Source organism: Pocillopora verrucosa, chromosome 8 (assembly GCF_036669915.1).
Source record: "Pocillopora verrucosa isolate sample1 chromosome 8, ASM3666991v2, whole genome shotgun sequence".
In the NCBI taxonomy this organism is placed as follows: domain Eukaryota; kingdom Metazoa; phylum Cnidaria; class Anthozoa; order Scleractinia; family Pocilloporidae; genus Pocillopora; species Pocillopora verrucosa.
The window spans coordinates 19,624,976-19,641,884 of NC_089319.1; the positions used below are offsets into that span (position 1 = coordinate 19,624,976).

Consider the following 16,909-nt stretch of genomic DNA (forward strand, 5'->3'; position numbering starts at 1 on the left):
AAACGTTTTACATTGTTGGAGCAAACTCCTTGAACTTAGTGTTAGCCACAAGAGCTAAGACATTTTACAATTAGACTTCCCGTTTCTTAAACTGAATTTGCCAAGAAATTCAACAAAATAGTAACACATAGCGAACTCTTTGAATTTGTGTTTAGCCGTAAAGACTCAGACATTTCATAATTATGCTCCAAGGCTCTTAAACTAAATTCGAGAGTAATTTGAAAAATAGTATAATATAAATTTTTTTGGTGCAGAGTCTAAGAGTTCTGTTTTAGCCAAAAATAGACCAAGTTATTCACGATAAATTTTTTTAAAGATAATTAGTCCTTAAACGCGTTTAATTGATCTTATGACCTAAATTGAAGATAAAAATCTATAGTTTTGTTGACCGTTTTTCTTTTGTATATTCCTGTGTTACACCAAGTGACTGCGCAAAAGATCTTCCTTCCACTTACAATAATAAACTTAGCACGATATATTTTATAACTAAATGCCTGGTCTAAATGATAACAAGTATCCTTTTTCGAATGCAACTCGATTTTGAAAGTTTGTATCGAAGAAAAAAAAAATCTGTTCCTTAACAAGTTGCGAAACAATTTACCTTCTAAGTTTCTATTGAATAAACAAACTTGAAATACGAAAGTCTATTTTCTTCTTCGTAAAAAGGAGTCAATTTTGACTGGTGTATAAGAAAGGTAAATTTCAACTTGATCAGTTTCTCGAAGGAGCTCGTGACCAGGCATTAGCGTTTTAAAACATATATTACTTCCAAACCAAAACTGAACTCAGTTGATGGCACAAAGTAAAGAATATAATCTAAGATGGCACTGTAAATTATTGCTAGGTCTATAAAAAAATAACTTCTTTTTTTAATAAAAGTAGTAAGATTTGTAGTTTAATTGAATTCATGCCAAAATTGATTTTTCAATTTTTAATATATTTTGGCCAACTTTTTCGTTCGGTATCATTTAGTTATCAATTGTGAAGTACGATCGGCCGAGACTGGCCTAAGTACGTACCACTTGAATTATCTGGATCGAGTGAAAAATTGCCGAATTATTTTGTTAGAGTGCCACCTTAGATATCATCTTTATGTGACATCAACAAGGATATAAATGTGATACTAACTGTTAAACAAACCAAAAAAATGAGCGATCAGAGCTTCGAAATTAATAATTCTAGTTCAGTATTCTGTAGCCAGGATAAGGTCAATTTCTAGTTGTTTCTATCACTAATTCGATTCAACGAAATTATCCGAGATAATTACACCGAATTATAGCTAGTAATTCAAATAAATCAAATAATCGCTCAGAGTTTGCATAACAATGTGTAACACAACGAACTATTCCAAAGATGGTGGCTAATTGAGAACTATTCATTTACCATGTAATCAGTTTACCCATTCCAAAAAAAATTGTTGAAAGAACGAAGTCTCCATATAATAGTTAGACTAAAGGGCCACCATTTTTGATAGTATCACTAAACAATTTCAAACTTCTTAGCTTTTCAGTATCCACTAAAAATTCAGCGATTCCAGTGTCTTCTCTCGACCAAATTCTTTGTTCATCCATCCTTCTGACATTACTCTTCCTGATAGCAAAAAATACGAAATGATCAGGACATGCTTACTTTGTATGAGGCCGAAAACTAAGAATTAAAATTATGTGTATTGGTTTTGCTATTAAGAAAGAGAAAGCATCAAATATTTATAAAATTTTATTTAAATGAAGCAAAGGCCACTGACTAAAAGAGACCTTCACGTGGCTGCATTCAAATACGAAATGAAGTCCCTAATGGATTTACCAAGTAAAATATTTTTATCTAAGGGTTTCACTAAAATATTTTACAATCATAGGTTTCACTTTTTTCGAAGTCAGCTTCCTAATTTAGTCTAATCTAGAGTTGAAGAGCCTCTTAGACCGAGCAACCGATTCGTGTTACTGACGTCGTTGAGCTGAGATGACACGACTCGTTTTGATCTCTGAGGGAGCTTAACGCGATATTTTCCAAACATAATGCTCACCTACTGTTGTAGCGACATGAAACTGCTTCCATTCTTCTTCTTTACAGGTCCAGCGTCTTCTTCCTTTCAGAACGCAACGTTACGTTTCGCACACCAAACGCACGTCTTCACTCGACAACTGACAGCGTGGTTTGCTGAAAATCTACAACTTCTGATGAATATGGATTAACGACGGCAGCCAATAACCGGCTGCTACACCACAGATTTGGCGCGGAGTATTGTGTGCAAACTCAGCGCCACTTTTTTTTGTTTTTCAAGCGAGCAGAGGAAAGGGCGAGACCTAGTCAAATGGAAAGGTGCCAAAAGGAAAACACTTGCAAAGGTTACGCCCCGGGCGCTTTTATCCACTCACCTAAAAAACTAAAAACTCGAAATGACGTCTGTTTCACAGGTTAGTACTCAGAGAGCCACGTCCAACATATTGCGACTTATTACTTAACAAATAAAGAAGCCTCGACCGTGCTCTGTTCTGTTGTAAAGCGCGCCAGAAGTGATTAGAGTACGAAAGAAGTGTAGGGGAAACACTCTTCCTGCGTGCTTTACAACTGACGGAGCACATAAACAGAAGTGGCGTGAGCCTACACCTTCATGAAGCACATTCGAATAAACCAATCAGTTAGAATGGTTTAAAGTAATTTAATTGGTCGAATAATACTGAAGTTTTGGTAAGTGTCCACCCATCACAGTTAACAAACTATCAAAGTTCACACTCTAAAAAGGTTCAGCAGGTTTGCATTCAAGTCAGGTAAGGGAGGAGTTTTTAAGTCAAGGAAGTCTCTTCAAAATGGAGATAAAAACGTTGTTTTTAATAGATAATCTCTGTATCAACTGTCTTTTCATTACCAAGAACCACTTCTGTCAATATTTATTTCTTTATTTTAAAGTACATGGAGATTTTGCAATCGATTATGACACTAGGATTACTTTTTAACGGCTATGTAAAACATGGACAGAGAATCGTATGCCAATAAATATAGTTTGTTTTCTGATTGAATATCTATTTTCAATGGCTAGTTTCAAAAGATAACAGAAAGAACAGTTACAATGTGAAATTGTATCAACTAGACCTGCTATCAATTTGGATGCAACACATGTTGCGTGAAAAACTTGAGAAACTGAACATGGCTTGTAAAGGTTTGTTTGTAACAAGTGTGGCACAGACTAGTATCAAGTTTTACTTACCGTTAAGACTGACGCAATGCTGAATAACTATTTCTTGAAAAAAACTGACTTCTTCTGCACATGTTGGCAATTACATGAAATAATTTCTCGCGCAGGTTGCATCGCATTGGTATAAACTAAACTGCCATACCCTTTCACTCCCAAGATCTCATAAGTAATTCTCCTTACTGTCTGCCATACAATTCTTAGAATATTATTTTGGCGAGTTTGCTATTGGATCAACAAATAACCTCGTAATTGATATTTTTCTTTATTCCCATCATTTGTCTGTTGATTTTTTTATTTATATTTTAAGAAGAAATTCTGTCTATTTCCTTCGTGGGAGTTTGTGGAAGGTTAAAAAACAGTTTCTCAACTCAATAGTTTTCATTCCAATAGACCTCTGTAGCAATTAACAAATCAAATTATCAAATTGGAGGTGGGTTTTTTTTTTTCCAAAAATAGAATATAATTTTCCATCTGGCCTATACGTATATATGTCTGTGATTTGTATAAAATAAATAAAACTGTCATTTATTAATTTGTGAACATTTCTTACGAGTAATTTAAGCGTTCATTATAAGAGTTTTATTCCCCCGGAATTTAATAAATGTTCTATCGCTGCTATAGAACTATAAAACTACAGCGCCTATCTTCTAAAGAAATTCTCCGTTTTTAAAAACAGCAAGAAATTATTGTTTAAATTTTGATGATAATTATCCTGTCGGGTGAACCACTTTCTTTTCCTTCTTTCTTATGTGTTTAACAATTTAAGGTCTAAAATCAACCATAAGATTTCAAATCGTACCGAAACGATGATTTTGAAACAAATCGCACTTCACTCATTTCAGTTGAAAAATACTATAGAAAGCGACAACTGAATTGTACAAAGATAATAAATTGGCCTGGCCACGTAGCAGATTCCTTGCCTAGTTCACAGTCCTTTTACCCAATAGTGGTAAGGTTTTGTTGAAAGCAAAGTATGCAGGCCGCCTCTGGGACACAGTGTTTATGGAAAATATGACCTGAAAATCACAACAGGACTTGTATAAGGTTATATCGTTCAATGAAAAGGATCAGAAGAAGTTTTTCTCGCCCGCGTTGAGTGTCGTCAGTCGTGTTAAACGAAGCTCGTTGGGCATTGAAATCCCAAGATCCGATTTTTTAAATTCTCCTCTCTAGCTACTACACATTGCCTTGTAAATAAGTCACGAGAATTTGGAGTTTGATCAAGATATTTCACTAACTCACCACATTCAAATAAAAGCAGTCCTTGATTACTGGTCGAAATCTGCTCACAGAGTTTCAGCGAACACACCAAGCATTCACCGCTAAAAACATAAAAAAAATTGAAGACGTTAACTTAACTGAACTAGAGAAAGGAAAACTAAAGGGTAACTGCTGATTGAAAACATATAACGCTTTCCTAGAAACTTGAAGCCAGTGGATGAACTTCTCGACCACTTGCATTTTCCTTACTAGTTTTCGAGAATGATAATGTGAATGAGAATGTAAAGAGAAGCAGTAAGCTGTTTCTCTGGATAGTTTTTAATAATGATAACACAAAAAAATCACAGGTACTTACTCTGACAGGCGAATATTTTGTCCCCAGTTTGAAGCTGTTGTAAGAAAAAAAATAGGAGTTAGATCTATTGCAATTAAAAAGTAAAAAGAAACTGTAAAAACGAAAAACAGCCTGGATATACATCGCGAGATGCACCACTCAATGCGTGGATAAAAGAAGACTTTACGTAGATACGGAAATAAACCAATAAGAGCTCGTCGCACACGTACTACATACGCAGAGCACTTTCATGAATCACGCTCTAAATCCACGCAAATAAGCCTCGTTCGCGAGTAACGCATTACACAACGTCCACAAACCAAGGCGACAACTTAAGTCAGAAAACTACGGGTACAAACATACAAAACATCCACGAATAATGCACGAAGACCAGACAGACAAGCTTAGCAAGAGTCTGGAGTCCTCTTCACCAACCTCCATCCTCAAGTGTCCTGAATTGTTCCATGGATTCTAGTTGTGGATTTACGTCTTCCTGTTCAATTAAAAAACCACAGATAAACAATTTTCATGAATCAGTCCAGGAACTATTTTATAGCGTATATCTTAGAGCAAGTAACACTGTATTTTGAAAAGATTTTTGCACTTTACCCGAGAAGAAAATCGTACCAAAGAATTGCTTACATTACCTTACTTTTTGGACCATACGTTTCTTCTTCTTTACGGAAACTGTTTAACTTAAAGGAGAAAACAAAAAAGACAATAAGAACATCACAAACAGCATCATCAGGTACGTTCTCTGAACACGACAAGAAAACATCTCTAAAAATCTCAGTGCCTTAAAACTGCTCCCTTTTTCGCTCACCTTAGGCGCCAAGGAGCCACTTCTTTGTGACCACAGATAAGAGTCCAGCTTTTTGAGCAGTTCGTGAATCAACGTCCTGAAAAGAAGTAAGAGTTTCAGCGCTGTATTAGTAAAAGGCTTGTGTAAATCATCATAGAGAGAACCTTTTTACTCCCTCCTCCTCCCCCCTCGAGCGCGCAGGCGCAGGGTGGGAGAGATGCACTTTTTTATTTGGCCCGCACGAGTATGCGCCGCTTAAGTATGGTTTTCTGGGCATTCAATCTTCCACAGGACATACAATTTTACTGCTTAGGGTTTTGAACGGGGTTTCTTTCTTGATCCAAGGCTTTAGACAGGGTGACAATGTTATTGGTGTAGAGTCTATCTGGGTTGTACAAAAACAATATTTTCAGATCAAATACCATCTATTCTGTCAGCTCTATTAGGTCGAAAACGATCGCCAAATTGACGGATTTGGTCTCAAAAAGTGTCAGGACTTAGAAGCGAAGAATTCCTCCCTTGACTTTAAAGTAGTGCCCACCCCCATCCCCCACGCTCCGTCACTGAGCCTCAACAGAGAAAGACGAGCGTTATACCAACCTTTGCCTTCTTTCAATCACGGCTCCCAATAAACACGAGTAATAGAAATCGGTAGTAAGGAGTGGTGTGTCACGTGGTAGAGCCTGCAGTAAGTTAACAGTGTGTCCAGCACCAAGCCGTTCAAGCATCAGGTTAATGACGTTACTCCACGTCAAGTTAGGCGTCCAATCAGTAAGCGACAGCGGCATGCACGAGTGCGGACAAGCATGAGACTTGTCGCTATTTCCATCACGTGATAAAAGCAATTCTAAGAGGTACTTCCATTCATCTAGTGATTTCGGGAGACTTCCTGCATACAAAAATTACACATAAGCCGCAACATGTCCCGGACAAGTGTAAACGAACCAGATTTTATGGTCACAGTAACCAACAATGGTAATTTTAAGGTTTTCCCTCCTCTGAAAATCTAGTTTCACAGCCGAATTATAGGACATAATTGTAACACAGGATAAACAAATGACTGGTAGAAAATCGCATAAATGTGTATATGTAGCGCAACACGACGCAATCGCTTTGGTCGCCATAGCGACAAGAAAAAGGTTGTTCCTGCTGAATGTCTAGTCTACGCTGCTAAAGACGCGAGGGAAAATACTGTACATACCCCATGGCTGAGTGTCCTTGATAAGGTTCAAGTCACTAAGCGAGAAGACCAGTTTCAAGGCGTCTTGTCTAAGATTTTTCCGCACACACAAGCGGGTCAGACCAACCCAATATCTGAGTTAAAAAAAGGAGAGAGATAACGTTAACAATTAATTTAACGTTACAGGCATTATGACCGAATTTAGTGCTCATGTGAAGAACATTACCTTATAATAAACAAAGATGTAATTTGTTTTGGTTTTAAACGTGGAAAAAAAAAGAACACTGAGTACCTTACGAGAAATACGACCTCGAACCTGATTTCGCAGTCCAACGTACTTCCAACTAGCTACCAAGAGCTCGTTGGTGAGTTAGCCTAACTCACCAACGAGCTCTTGGTGAGCAGCCAATCATAACAAAAATTACATCATTATCAGCCAATGGGAACATGTAGTAAAAGCAATCTTCCTGAAGCGCGGGAAAACGCGACCGACCAAGTCGCAACTGATTTCAGTTTTGCATCTGATTGGTTGAAAAGGCAAGGTGAGATTTCTAGACCAATCCCAGAGCATGATGAAGTAAAATAAAAGCAATCCTAGATCACTTTCGACACTCGATTAAAAATTGCTCGAATAAGAGACAAACGTCTTGCGAATCAGCAATGTCAACACGCTGTGTTTGCATAGATCTAAATTTTTCATAAACTACAATTTATACATATACTTTCTCTTCAAAAGGATAATTTTCCTTCAGACGAAGTCTCAATTTTGCTCGTTAATTTACCCAATTCCGGTGAACATGTAGGGAAAGTCAAGCATGCCGAGATATAAGACTTTTCTCTTACCCATGTTTCCAACACAAATCCATGAAATCGTTACATTCCTTTGGATCTTTCTGAAGGAGAAAGTCAATCAGTTGTTGTAGATGATCAGCTTTCTGCCACGGAATCATGTGCGATCCCGGTCTGGAAAAAAAAAAAAAAAAAAAAAAAATATACAAAGGTTACAAATTACTACTACAAAGAAAAAATTCAAGCACGCGATCAATTAAACCAAATTTAAAAAAAAAAAATTTGTAAAAATGAAAGATAAATATCGACCTTGGGTTCCCACAGTGTTGACAATGTATTCCGTCTCTTGAGGAATCTACAACAAGTGAGCAGTGGAACCACCACACGGCGACTCCTACATCCTCACAAATCTTACTGACAGTTTGTTCTCTGGAGAAAAAAAATATCATTGTGGAAATATTTCACAAAAAGACGGTCACCGGCACCATTAAGAATTCAAATTTCAACTTCAAAGTTTTTATAGAACACATCGCAAATATAGTATGTCACGCTAGGTGTCACGTTAGAAGTCACGACAGGTGTCTCTGTTTGACGAGGAGAAGGACGCTATGCACAGGGCGGATTTGAAAATTTCCCCTGATTTCTTCCTGAGTTCTCATTGGTTCTTATAGCTATTCCTTTCTTCTGATTGGCCGTTGTGATTACTTTGGTTTAGTTTTACGACACTCGATCAAAAAGCGCTCTATCACTGGTATGGTTTCAGACCACACTGCTCTTTACTAAGTTCAAACACAATTTAGAGTCATCCTCCTCTCTATCCTTTTAAAATTACTTATCCGTACTTGGTAATTCCAACCTCAGCCCGCCATCTCATCAGTTGTTCCACATAAAACACAAAATCATCTGATCTGGCTTCAAAACTCAGACCACTGTTTTGCCGACATATCTCCATCACCTCCCACGGTTGCACATCAGGAAACATTCTCGCGCACGTGATCATTGTTTCACGGCGATCGTATTCATACAAGCTATGAAAGATAATCCGTAAAGGAAGCTTTTAACCCTTTAATCCCGAAAGATGACCAGCATCTAACTTCTCCCCATGGTATCACCCCGGAATCAAACAGTGAGGTTATGAGAATAAAAGAAGTGATCACCAACTCTAGATTGTTTATCGAATTCTCCTTGCCCGTAGATCTTGGTAATATATAAATTTAGCCAAGCCTAAAAGCGGAGCTCGCATTTTTTTTCCCGCACGTCTTAAGGGCATAACGCCTTGCCCCGGCTAAGACCAGAACCCGGGTCGTCCGACTCGGAGCTCAGTGCACTGACCTCTAGACAAAGCCGTGGCGCTGGTGTGCCCGCGGTACAGTTGACCACGCATGTGAAAAGTAACATCTTGTACGGTCGGTCGTAGGGTCGTAAGTCCAAATTTTTTCGGCTTGATGGGTTACTACTATTTTGTATAATAATGAGGCTACGCTCTGCAAGCTCTGCTATTAATTCTCTATTCTGTTTCAAATATTAAAGGAAGATCGTTTCATTAGGCAACTGTCTAGAGTTTGGGTACGAGTACAACTTACCGAGTTAAATGATACAGTAGAATGCTGGAGTAAGCTTCCATCCCATCATGCAGTTCATGAAGTGCTCGCCGTGGATCGCCGTCCTTCAAATACTTAACAATCACGTCATCAGTCGTTACCAGACCTTGACCACAACAAAATGAATCATTTTTCAGTTTAAAAACCTTCAATTTAGCAAAATAATAATTTATAAATTATGTAACAGAGTTCCACATATTAAGTATAAACATGATAACTCACTCACCAGACATGCCATCTATAAAAGCTCTCCATGTTGTTCGTCTATCGCCCTTGCTCATAAACAGCGTCCGTCGTAACTGCTTCACATCCAGTAGAAAGAAATAGTATGATAAGAATTTTGACCTAATAGTGTCATTTTCTCGCTGTTCAGAGCGTTGGCTTTCGGCATTTTCATGGGGAATCCGAGAGAATGCAGTTCCCTCCTTACATTGCAAGCAAACAAGCATACGGTCCTTAGCTGAACTGAAAATACCTTGCTCTTTTTGTGAGAAAGAAGGGCCATGAGTTCCTTCTCCATTAGAGAAGTCTCTGTTCATTGTGCTGTTAGGTAATGCCTCGTTGCATCTTTTATTCGTTGACAAGATTAACTTGTCCTCACCAGAACTGCGTTTGTCCATAGGCAAAGTCTGAAATGCTTCTTTAGTATCGCTGTTTGAAATTTCAACCTTGACACTTACTTCTTGAACATCTGTGCTATTTGAGGAAATAGATTTCAAGTCACTCACGGTGGTTTTACCAGCTAGAGTTGATTGGCCAGCGTCATAAACACCATTAAAACCATTAGTCATACGTTCCGATACGGTTTCCAAAGAGTTGTGTAGCAAAGGACGAATGCCTCCATTCTTTAAGTTTTTCTCATCAATAATCTCTGCACCATCTTGAACCGCCAACGGGCCATTAGGCATGGTCTTTTCCTCGCTACACAAAACTTCATGGGACAGGTCTTCCAAGCATACCATACCTTCTACTCCAAATACACCACAGTCAAAACACATTCTTGTTAGGTGAGCGACATCGCCAAACGCAGGTTCATCGAGAAACAACTTTAAATCAACCTTAGTGTTGTTCTCATCAATGTTCTTGTTGAACTCATGACAGCTCTTCATGGCCGCATGTAGTTTAGGGACCCATTCTTCCAGAACTTTACGAAGACTACTGATACTGAATAGCACCACTGGATTCTTGACTTCATTCCTGAAAGGAAAATGACACAATCGTAACTGTTACATAAAGTAAATTACCCTCTACACGCATTTTCATTGGTTGTTCCCCGTTAAACAATGAGGGCATATAGACACTTGACGTCAAAGTGGACAATTTTTGTGTTTTTGTTAGAAGAACAGGGCGTAGAAAAGCATTTCTCAAGAGGGCAGTCGCGGTTAAGAATATCCACACGCTTTACATATAGTGGCTTATACTTCTGCTCCACCATGCAACAAATGGAGTATTTCAGCTAAAAAACATTTATGCCCTAAAGATTCTACGGATTGTTGCTTGCTTCTTTTGTCTTCAGTAAAAATCAAATAATTCAACCTCTCTACCAGCTGCCTAACGGATTCTTTTACAGTTTCCCCCACTTCAACTCCTCGGCTGTGATTTGTAGATTACCAACTGGACTATCTACAGCCATTTTGATATGTAAACACATAGGTTTACCATCAACATCTACTGAACATCACACCAACTAACAAACATTAAGCTCCTGTCTGGTGAGCCAATTAGGCCATCAATTAGACCATCACCATCTAATGAACATCACACCAACTAACAAACATTAAGCTCCTGTCTGGTGAGCCAATTAGGCTCTTAAGATACTAAAAAGTAACCACAGGAATAAAACCCCAAAATGGGCCTCACCGAGTCTTCGTTGAACTCCGAATAAGCTCCTCGACTTCCGGTGGGCATTCCATCTCCTCCGAGTCTACTTCTCCCTCTCTTTTGCAGATGGTTTCTTCCTCCATGGGTGGGGTAGGAGAGGGTAAACTAAAGGAATCCTCTGATGGAACTTTCAGTTTCTTTTTCAGCAAGCCTTTAGCTTTTGACAGCATGGCTGGGATGGCGGGAGGAAGTTCTGATTGTGCGGGGCTAGTGACTAGCTTTTCAGGCTCTGATAAAAGTCTGCTCCTTACCTGCGTTGTAAAGGACACTACCAGTTGATTCCCATGTCACAGACACACAGGGAGAGACAAACACGTAAACAACAGACAAACAGACAAGGCAAACACAATAAGAGATCAAAAGTCGAGGTAAGCAGTTAACAACATAAGAACAAAGGGGGTAAGTTTCTGAAGAAACTGTGGTGTGCGTCGCTGGAGGGGAGAAACTCTTTATGTTGGCCAATGTATAGTTAATAAACCAAATTATCAGGCGACAACAAAGCTGCGTACATAGTTAATCATTAATACGTCTACAAACAAGTAGATAAACAGATAGCTCAAAAGATGGCGAGGCAGACAACATTGACAGACAGAGGGGTATATGAATAGAACGACAGGCAGGAGAGCAGGCGTACAGACAGATAGACAGAGGAATAGACGGACAGACAAACAGACCGTGAGGGAGATAGACGGACAGATGGGGAGACAGATGGACGGACAAACAGACAGACGCACGGATAGAAAAACACATGGTGGGCCACACAGACCGGGTGGTATGCAGTGTAAACAACTTTACCGACAGGCCGGCCAACATCACTACAGACAAAGACACCGCTAGCAAGCCAGCCGGAAAGACACAGACAGTCTGTCAGACAGACAGACAGAGACAAAGACAGAGACAGAGGAACAACCATAGAGACAAACCGCCGAACATTTACACCAACAACTGTGTCACAAAAATGTCTTACCTCCGCATCCTCAGTTGGAGAATAAGTACCACGAAAAGATGCGCTCCGCACGTGGGGGATGGGACTGCCCAGCGAGACCTCTGAATTTAACAATTATTAAACAATATCAGAGTCCGAGAATAATAAATCTAACACAATAGAGTTTGTATAGAGAAAATATATATAATTTTAGTTCATTTCTTTCTTCTTCAAAACCATAAGCGCGACAGCATTGTACTCGTGTTGCGCAAGGTGAATATTAGGCCGTTACTTAAATCATGTGTTTACAACAGATTACATGTAAAGTTAACCTACCTTGTTTCAGTTGAGGTGAATCGATATCTAACGAGAAAACAAGAATTTATAAACACATGTACAGTGTAGATGTACAGTCAGGCTTCCGCGTATTTAACAAACTAAAACGTTCCAAAGAAAAAGAGCAAAGAGTGCATTTGGCAGAACAATCGGGGGGAACACGTACTGAAATGTGATTCACGTGAAGACAGCAAAACCTACCAACTGTGACAACTCTTTTCTTTTTCTTCTTCTTTTCTCGCCTTTCCCGTCTAAAAAAAATAAAATGTTACAGAAACTTGACATGACGGAACAACAGATGGTAACGAACCCACTCCATCACCTAACTGCACGAACACTGACCAAGCCCCTGAAAGATACTTCATCTAGTTGTACATCCTCCGGCAAAAATTTAAGCCATAAAACATTGGATTTTGTAACTAGTAAAAGTCAGCCTCTTAAGGAATTCGAAGCACATTTGATGAGGATGATGAGCAAAAATAATTGATGTTTCTTACTTTTCAAAGACCTCTTCTTCCACTACTGCTTCTTCATTTCCTGACTGTCTTGATTCACTGTCATCAGAGTGACATGGACTCTGCTCGAGGCTTTTCTTTTGAAGTCGAGGACTCTCCTCTTCACGGACGACTTCTTGAATATCCGGCAGTTCATTCGGTTGACCAGCGCCAGGGTCTGAGGCAGTCTCACTCTTGAACTCAACGGCATCACTTTGTGACTCACTGCTGCTGTTTGCCCCGGGAGAATCTTCCCGTCTTTCACCACCTGCGCTATCAGCGGAGTGAAATCTTCTCAGTTTGAGATTTCCTTTCTGACGCTCTGAGGTAAACTTTTTGGCTGCGGCGGCAGCTGATATAAGCATACCCTCCAATGAGATATTCTCGCTCCACTGTTTCATAAGCTTCCTGTGCAGAGCACCTTTAACTTCTGACCCATCATCGTCGCACTTATTGTTTGGCGAGTTGTCATCTTCTTGTCCTATTTCCGCCATCCTCCCATTGGGCTCCAGATCATCAGTTAATGCATCACTGCACACACTCAGTGTGTCAGGACTGTCAGTCAGGCTGGTGTTACCATGGAAATCTGGTAAATTGACATTCTCGTCTGTTGCAGGCTCCATATCACGCTCGAGTTCTTCCAGCTCAGCAATTTGATCCTAAAAGAGACAAATATATTTTTAGGGCCTCCTAATATTTAAATTATTCCGTAAAATTTTCGAAATGGACATACACTTAGCCGAATGTTTGGGGGCGGGGCGGGGGCCAATATGGGTAAAATTCCATGAACACTTGCGAACAAGACGACAGCAGCTGTTACTATAATATAGAAGTTACATGTAAATTATGACCATGGCTAAATAATGAAATTGCCTGACATGTTGTGGGGTATCGTCCGTTTCAGCTCTATTGTAACATCTGTTAAATCAAACCTTGTTTTCCATGTCTTCTTCGCTTAAGCTCTCTTTGAGATTTGTAACCAAAGAAACTGGAACCACATCTCTTGCTGATCCGGGAATGATGAAATGCTTGCAGTCAAGCACAACCTGTAATTTCAAATGGATGTTGAAGACTTCTTCCATTTTCCGTGTTCCTAAGGTTTAGAGCAGTTCACATACCGTATGTTTGTTGTACAACTTGGTTATTACTAAGTTACAAAAATCATAGCTGTCTCCCTTGAGAGCCTAGAGACCACCCAAGTTAAATTCTTCACAATCTGGAAAGTCATAATTTCTAACCTTTAAACACTGTCTGATTTCTCCCATTTCATGCAGTCTAGATATGCACTCTTTCACAGAAAGAAGGGCAAACCATTTGACACAATCTTCTGCATCATACACGTAGAATTCCCGTCCAATGCACACAAGATCCTGGACCACTGCAAACATAATATTATTAGAATGGCAACTTTAACCCTTGACCTCTCATAAGTGACCAAGACAGAATTTCTTCCTAGAATATTGATACAATTTCATGCAGACAAGTGATGAGCTCAAAGAAAAATGTTATTTAGAAGATTATCATTTGATCCAACTAAATACCAAATTCGTTAAACTGACTTCATAATTACGAATTGTGGGGTAGACATTATGGAGAATCACTGATGAGATCCTGAGAGTGAAAGAGTTAAATTACAGTATGTCAAAAATGTCTTCATGAGGTATAAAAGATCATACAAATGCTAACATCTAAGTTCTTTCTCTCAAGTCTTTACCTGTGTTAATATTGTACCAAGCCACCAACTGCCCAAGGATTGGATCCATGATATACAGTGATGATCCATGCCATGTGACAAGGAACCAACTTCTAAAAGATAGATGGCAAAGGGGAAGAGTTACTAGGCGTTGATTGGCTGAGACAGAGGGCAGTTATTCACTATTAATAGTTCACTTCAGGTAATCAAAGAGATGATATACTTAATCCTGACCAGTTGACTACGAAGGCATTCTGAGTTTGATATATATGAATTTATTTCAAAAAGACACAAATGGAAAACATGATAGAGAACACTGTTTTAGAAAATTGGAAAAGAGAAAATTTTTTATCCAAATCTTTGTGGTTTTATTATTTTTTTTTATCAGCCTGAAAACTTCACATCAGTATGGCTGACAAACAATCCAATACAAATTAAAGCATAAAAAGTGTGATTAATACTAACAAATGAATTGAACACAAAACAAAACTAAAAACAAAAAATAAAATGAGACAAAAATTGAGCAGACAGAACAAAAGCTTAAATAGACTGTGCACCTTGAGTGGCAGTACACACAAGACTACACCCTAACAACATCAACAGGGACAGTGGAATTGAAATCCCAGAAGTCTGGATGACAACAATAAAGAAACACAGCTGCAGCAGACCACAGAGGGAACCAGATATGAAGAAGCACTAACATATCAGTTTATAAATGACACATACTCAATCAACCTCATCACCTGAAGAGGACTGAAAATATGTAGTAGAAATGTCATGATCCACATCTGCAGTGATCACATCTTGAACAATTATCCTTCTCTTTTGAGAGTGTTATTTACCACAATGACAAACCACAGCCTATTTTACGATGTGACTTGAGTTGTAGTTTAAAATAACAACAGGTTTGAATGATTCCAAACTAATTTGACAATGTATTTTAATTTGTGTGATTATTGTGGTAGTGTACTTTGAGAAAAGCACAAAACAATTCAAGCCAGATTGCCTCAACATGAAACAATTAATTTCAGAAGTTATAACTTAAACAATCACCTTACAAGCAGCAGCTTAGCAAAATTTACAGACTGTGGAGGAAACTCTTCTTCATCTATTGGCTCATCATCACCATGACTGCAAGGTGAAATAATATTTTACAGATAATAGCTACAAATATTATATTAATTTTTGTCATGATGCTTCTGTAAAAACAATGAAAAACTCATTGAAAAATGTTTATAGCCTTGCATTGTACAATAAGAATATCTGCAGTAAAAAGACATCTGTTTAAATAATTTTAGATCAAAGAAATTAGTTAAATTAATTTTTTGACTAAATCAACTGAAGGTATTTTTTATCTATTTTATTATTTTTTTATTGCTGACATGATTGTTACTGTATTGCCCTTCAATGGAAAATAGGCAACAGTAGGAAAATTAAAAAAAAAAAGCCTTTTGAGACAGATCTCCAAAGGATGTTTCAAGGAATGGACCTCAGAACAAAAACAAACAAACCAACTGACAAATACTATCAAACTGTGTAACTGAGGGTTCTGATGGCAAAATCCACACCAAATCTGTGAGAATATCCAATTAGAAAAATGCTGGAACAGTCAATTAGGAACTTGCAATTTGAAAAAACAGGAGTAACAAATTGGAATTACAAACCTAAATCCAAGTATTGGCGCTGGAGGTGAACCCAGAAGTTTCTTGTACTGTTGGGTGGCCATGACTTGACCATCCATGCTGGCCTGTAAAAATGAGAAAGTAACAGTTCATTTCAACATATCATCCACTTGTACTTGTAAAGGTGCTTGTATATTAGATAGATTTTTTGTGGACTTGAGGTAGTATGGCATGTGTGGCAAATAATGTGCAAATCAGATTATCCTAAAAATACTGGGTCGCATTAAACATTGCTTCAATTGTAGACTGAGATGATGTTGTACTTTGTTGCATGATCTTTTCCAAGGGGGAGGGTTGTCTGATATTGTCATAAATTCTCAAACTTTCATGCCCAGGTGTTCACTTCTTTTCCTTCATCATCTACTTTCATAGAAAAAGTGCTTTTTGTCTCTCAGTCACACAAACAAGTGGGACTGAGATGAGTCAAAATCATCCCTTTCTCAATGTAAACCTAGCAATTATACATCTTGCACCTGCATCATGCTTGCCAAACTATTTCTTACCCCAAATAGATTTAAGCCATTGCAGCCCAGAATGACCACAAAACATTGTCAAATTGACATAAAAACAGTCAAAGAGAAAATAACAGTCAATGCCAATTATTGCACTTCACCAAAAAACTTCAATGATTATGAAAAGCCAGGCACTGAGAAGATTTTGGTTGTGTTAAAGCCCTTCAGGGTTCTTTGCTAAATCTTTGAGCATCTTAGGACAATCAGATTCTTTGGCACACTTGGGAAAAATTCAAAATCAAATATCTTACCTCCCACAATCTTGA

General features: G+C 38.4%; 1 protein-coding gene across 3 annotated transcripts in view; it reads right to left on the reverse strand.

Moving 5' to 3' along the window:
- LOC131777747 (BLOC-2 complex member HPS5) overlaps positions 1 to 16,909 on the reverse strand; it is a 24,867-nt gene continuing 7,958 nt past the window's right edge. For 2 of the 3 annotated variants that reach the window (XM_059094089.2, XM_059094081.2), the window contains exons 8-32: positions 16,895 to 16,909; positions 16,114 to 16,196; positions 15,503 to 15,580; positions 14,471 to 14,562; positions 13,995 to 14,134; positions 13,689 to 13,802; positions 12,760 to 13,415; positions 12,464 to 12,513; positions 12,263 to 12,289; positions 11,969 to 12,048; positions 10,981 to 11,252; positions 9,347 to 10,317; positions 9,103 to 9,226; positions 8,362 to 8,547; positions 7,829 to 7,948; positions 7,574 to 7,693; positions 6,752 to 6,864; positions 6,151 to 6,439; positions 5,572 to 5,647; positions 5,396 to 5,443; positions 5,184 to 5,241; positions 4,770 to 4,803; positions 4,436 to 4,515; positions 2,024 to 4,209; positions 1 to 1,590 (exon numbers count right to left, since the gene is read on the reverse strand). The exon at positions 16,895 to 16,909 is cut by the window's right edge and continues 76 nt beyond it. In XM_059094089.2, coding sequence (XP_058950072.2) covers positions 4,130 to 4,209; positions 4,436 to 4,515; positions 4,770 to 4,803; positions 5,184 to 5,241; positions 5,396 to 5,443; positions 5,572 to 5,647; positions 6,151 to 6,439; positions 6,752 to 6,864; positions 7,574 to 7,693; positions 7,829 to 7,948; positions 8,362 to 8,547; positions 9,103 to 9,226; positions 9,347 to 10,317; positions 10,981 to 11,252; positions 11,969 to 12,048; positions 12,263 to 12,289; positions 12,464 to 12,513; positions 12,760 to 13,415; positions 13,689 to 13,802; positions 13,995 to 14,134; positions 14,471 to 14,562; positions 15,503 to 15,580; positions 16,114 to 16,196; positions 16,895 to 16,909 — 3,906 coding nt within the window. In that variant the 3' untranslated portion in view covers positions 1 to 1,590; positions 2,024 to 4,129. Of the gene's footprint in view, positions 1,591 to 2,023; positions 4,210 to 4,435; positions 4,516 to 4,769; positions 4,804 to 5,183; positions 5,242 to 5,395; positions 5,444 to 5,571; positions 5,648 to 6,150; positions 6,440 to 6,751; positions 6,865 to 7,573; positions 7,694 to 7,828; positions 7,949 to 8,361; positions 8,548 to 9,102; positions 9,227 to 9,346; positions 10,318 to 10,980; positions 11,253 to 11,968; positions 12,049 to 12,262; positions 12,290 to 12,463; positions 12,514 to 12,759; positions 13,416 to 13,688; positions 13,803 to 13,994; positions 14,135 to 14,470; positions 14,563 to 15,502; positions 15,581 to 16,113; positions 16,197 to 16,894 lie in introns of those variants that run through there. The other variant, XM_059094106.2, reaches the window with a different exon arrangement.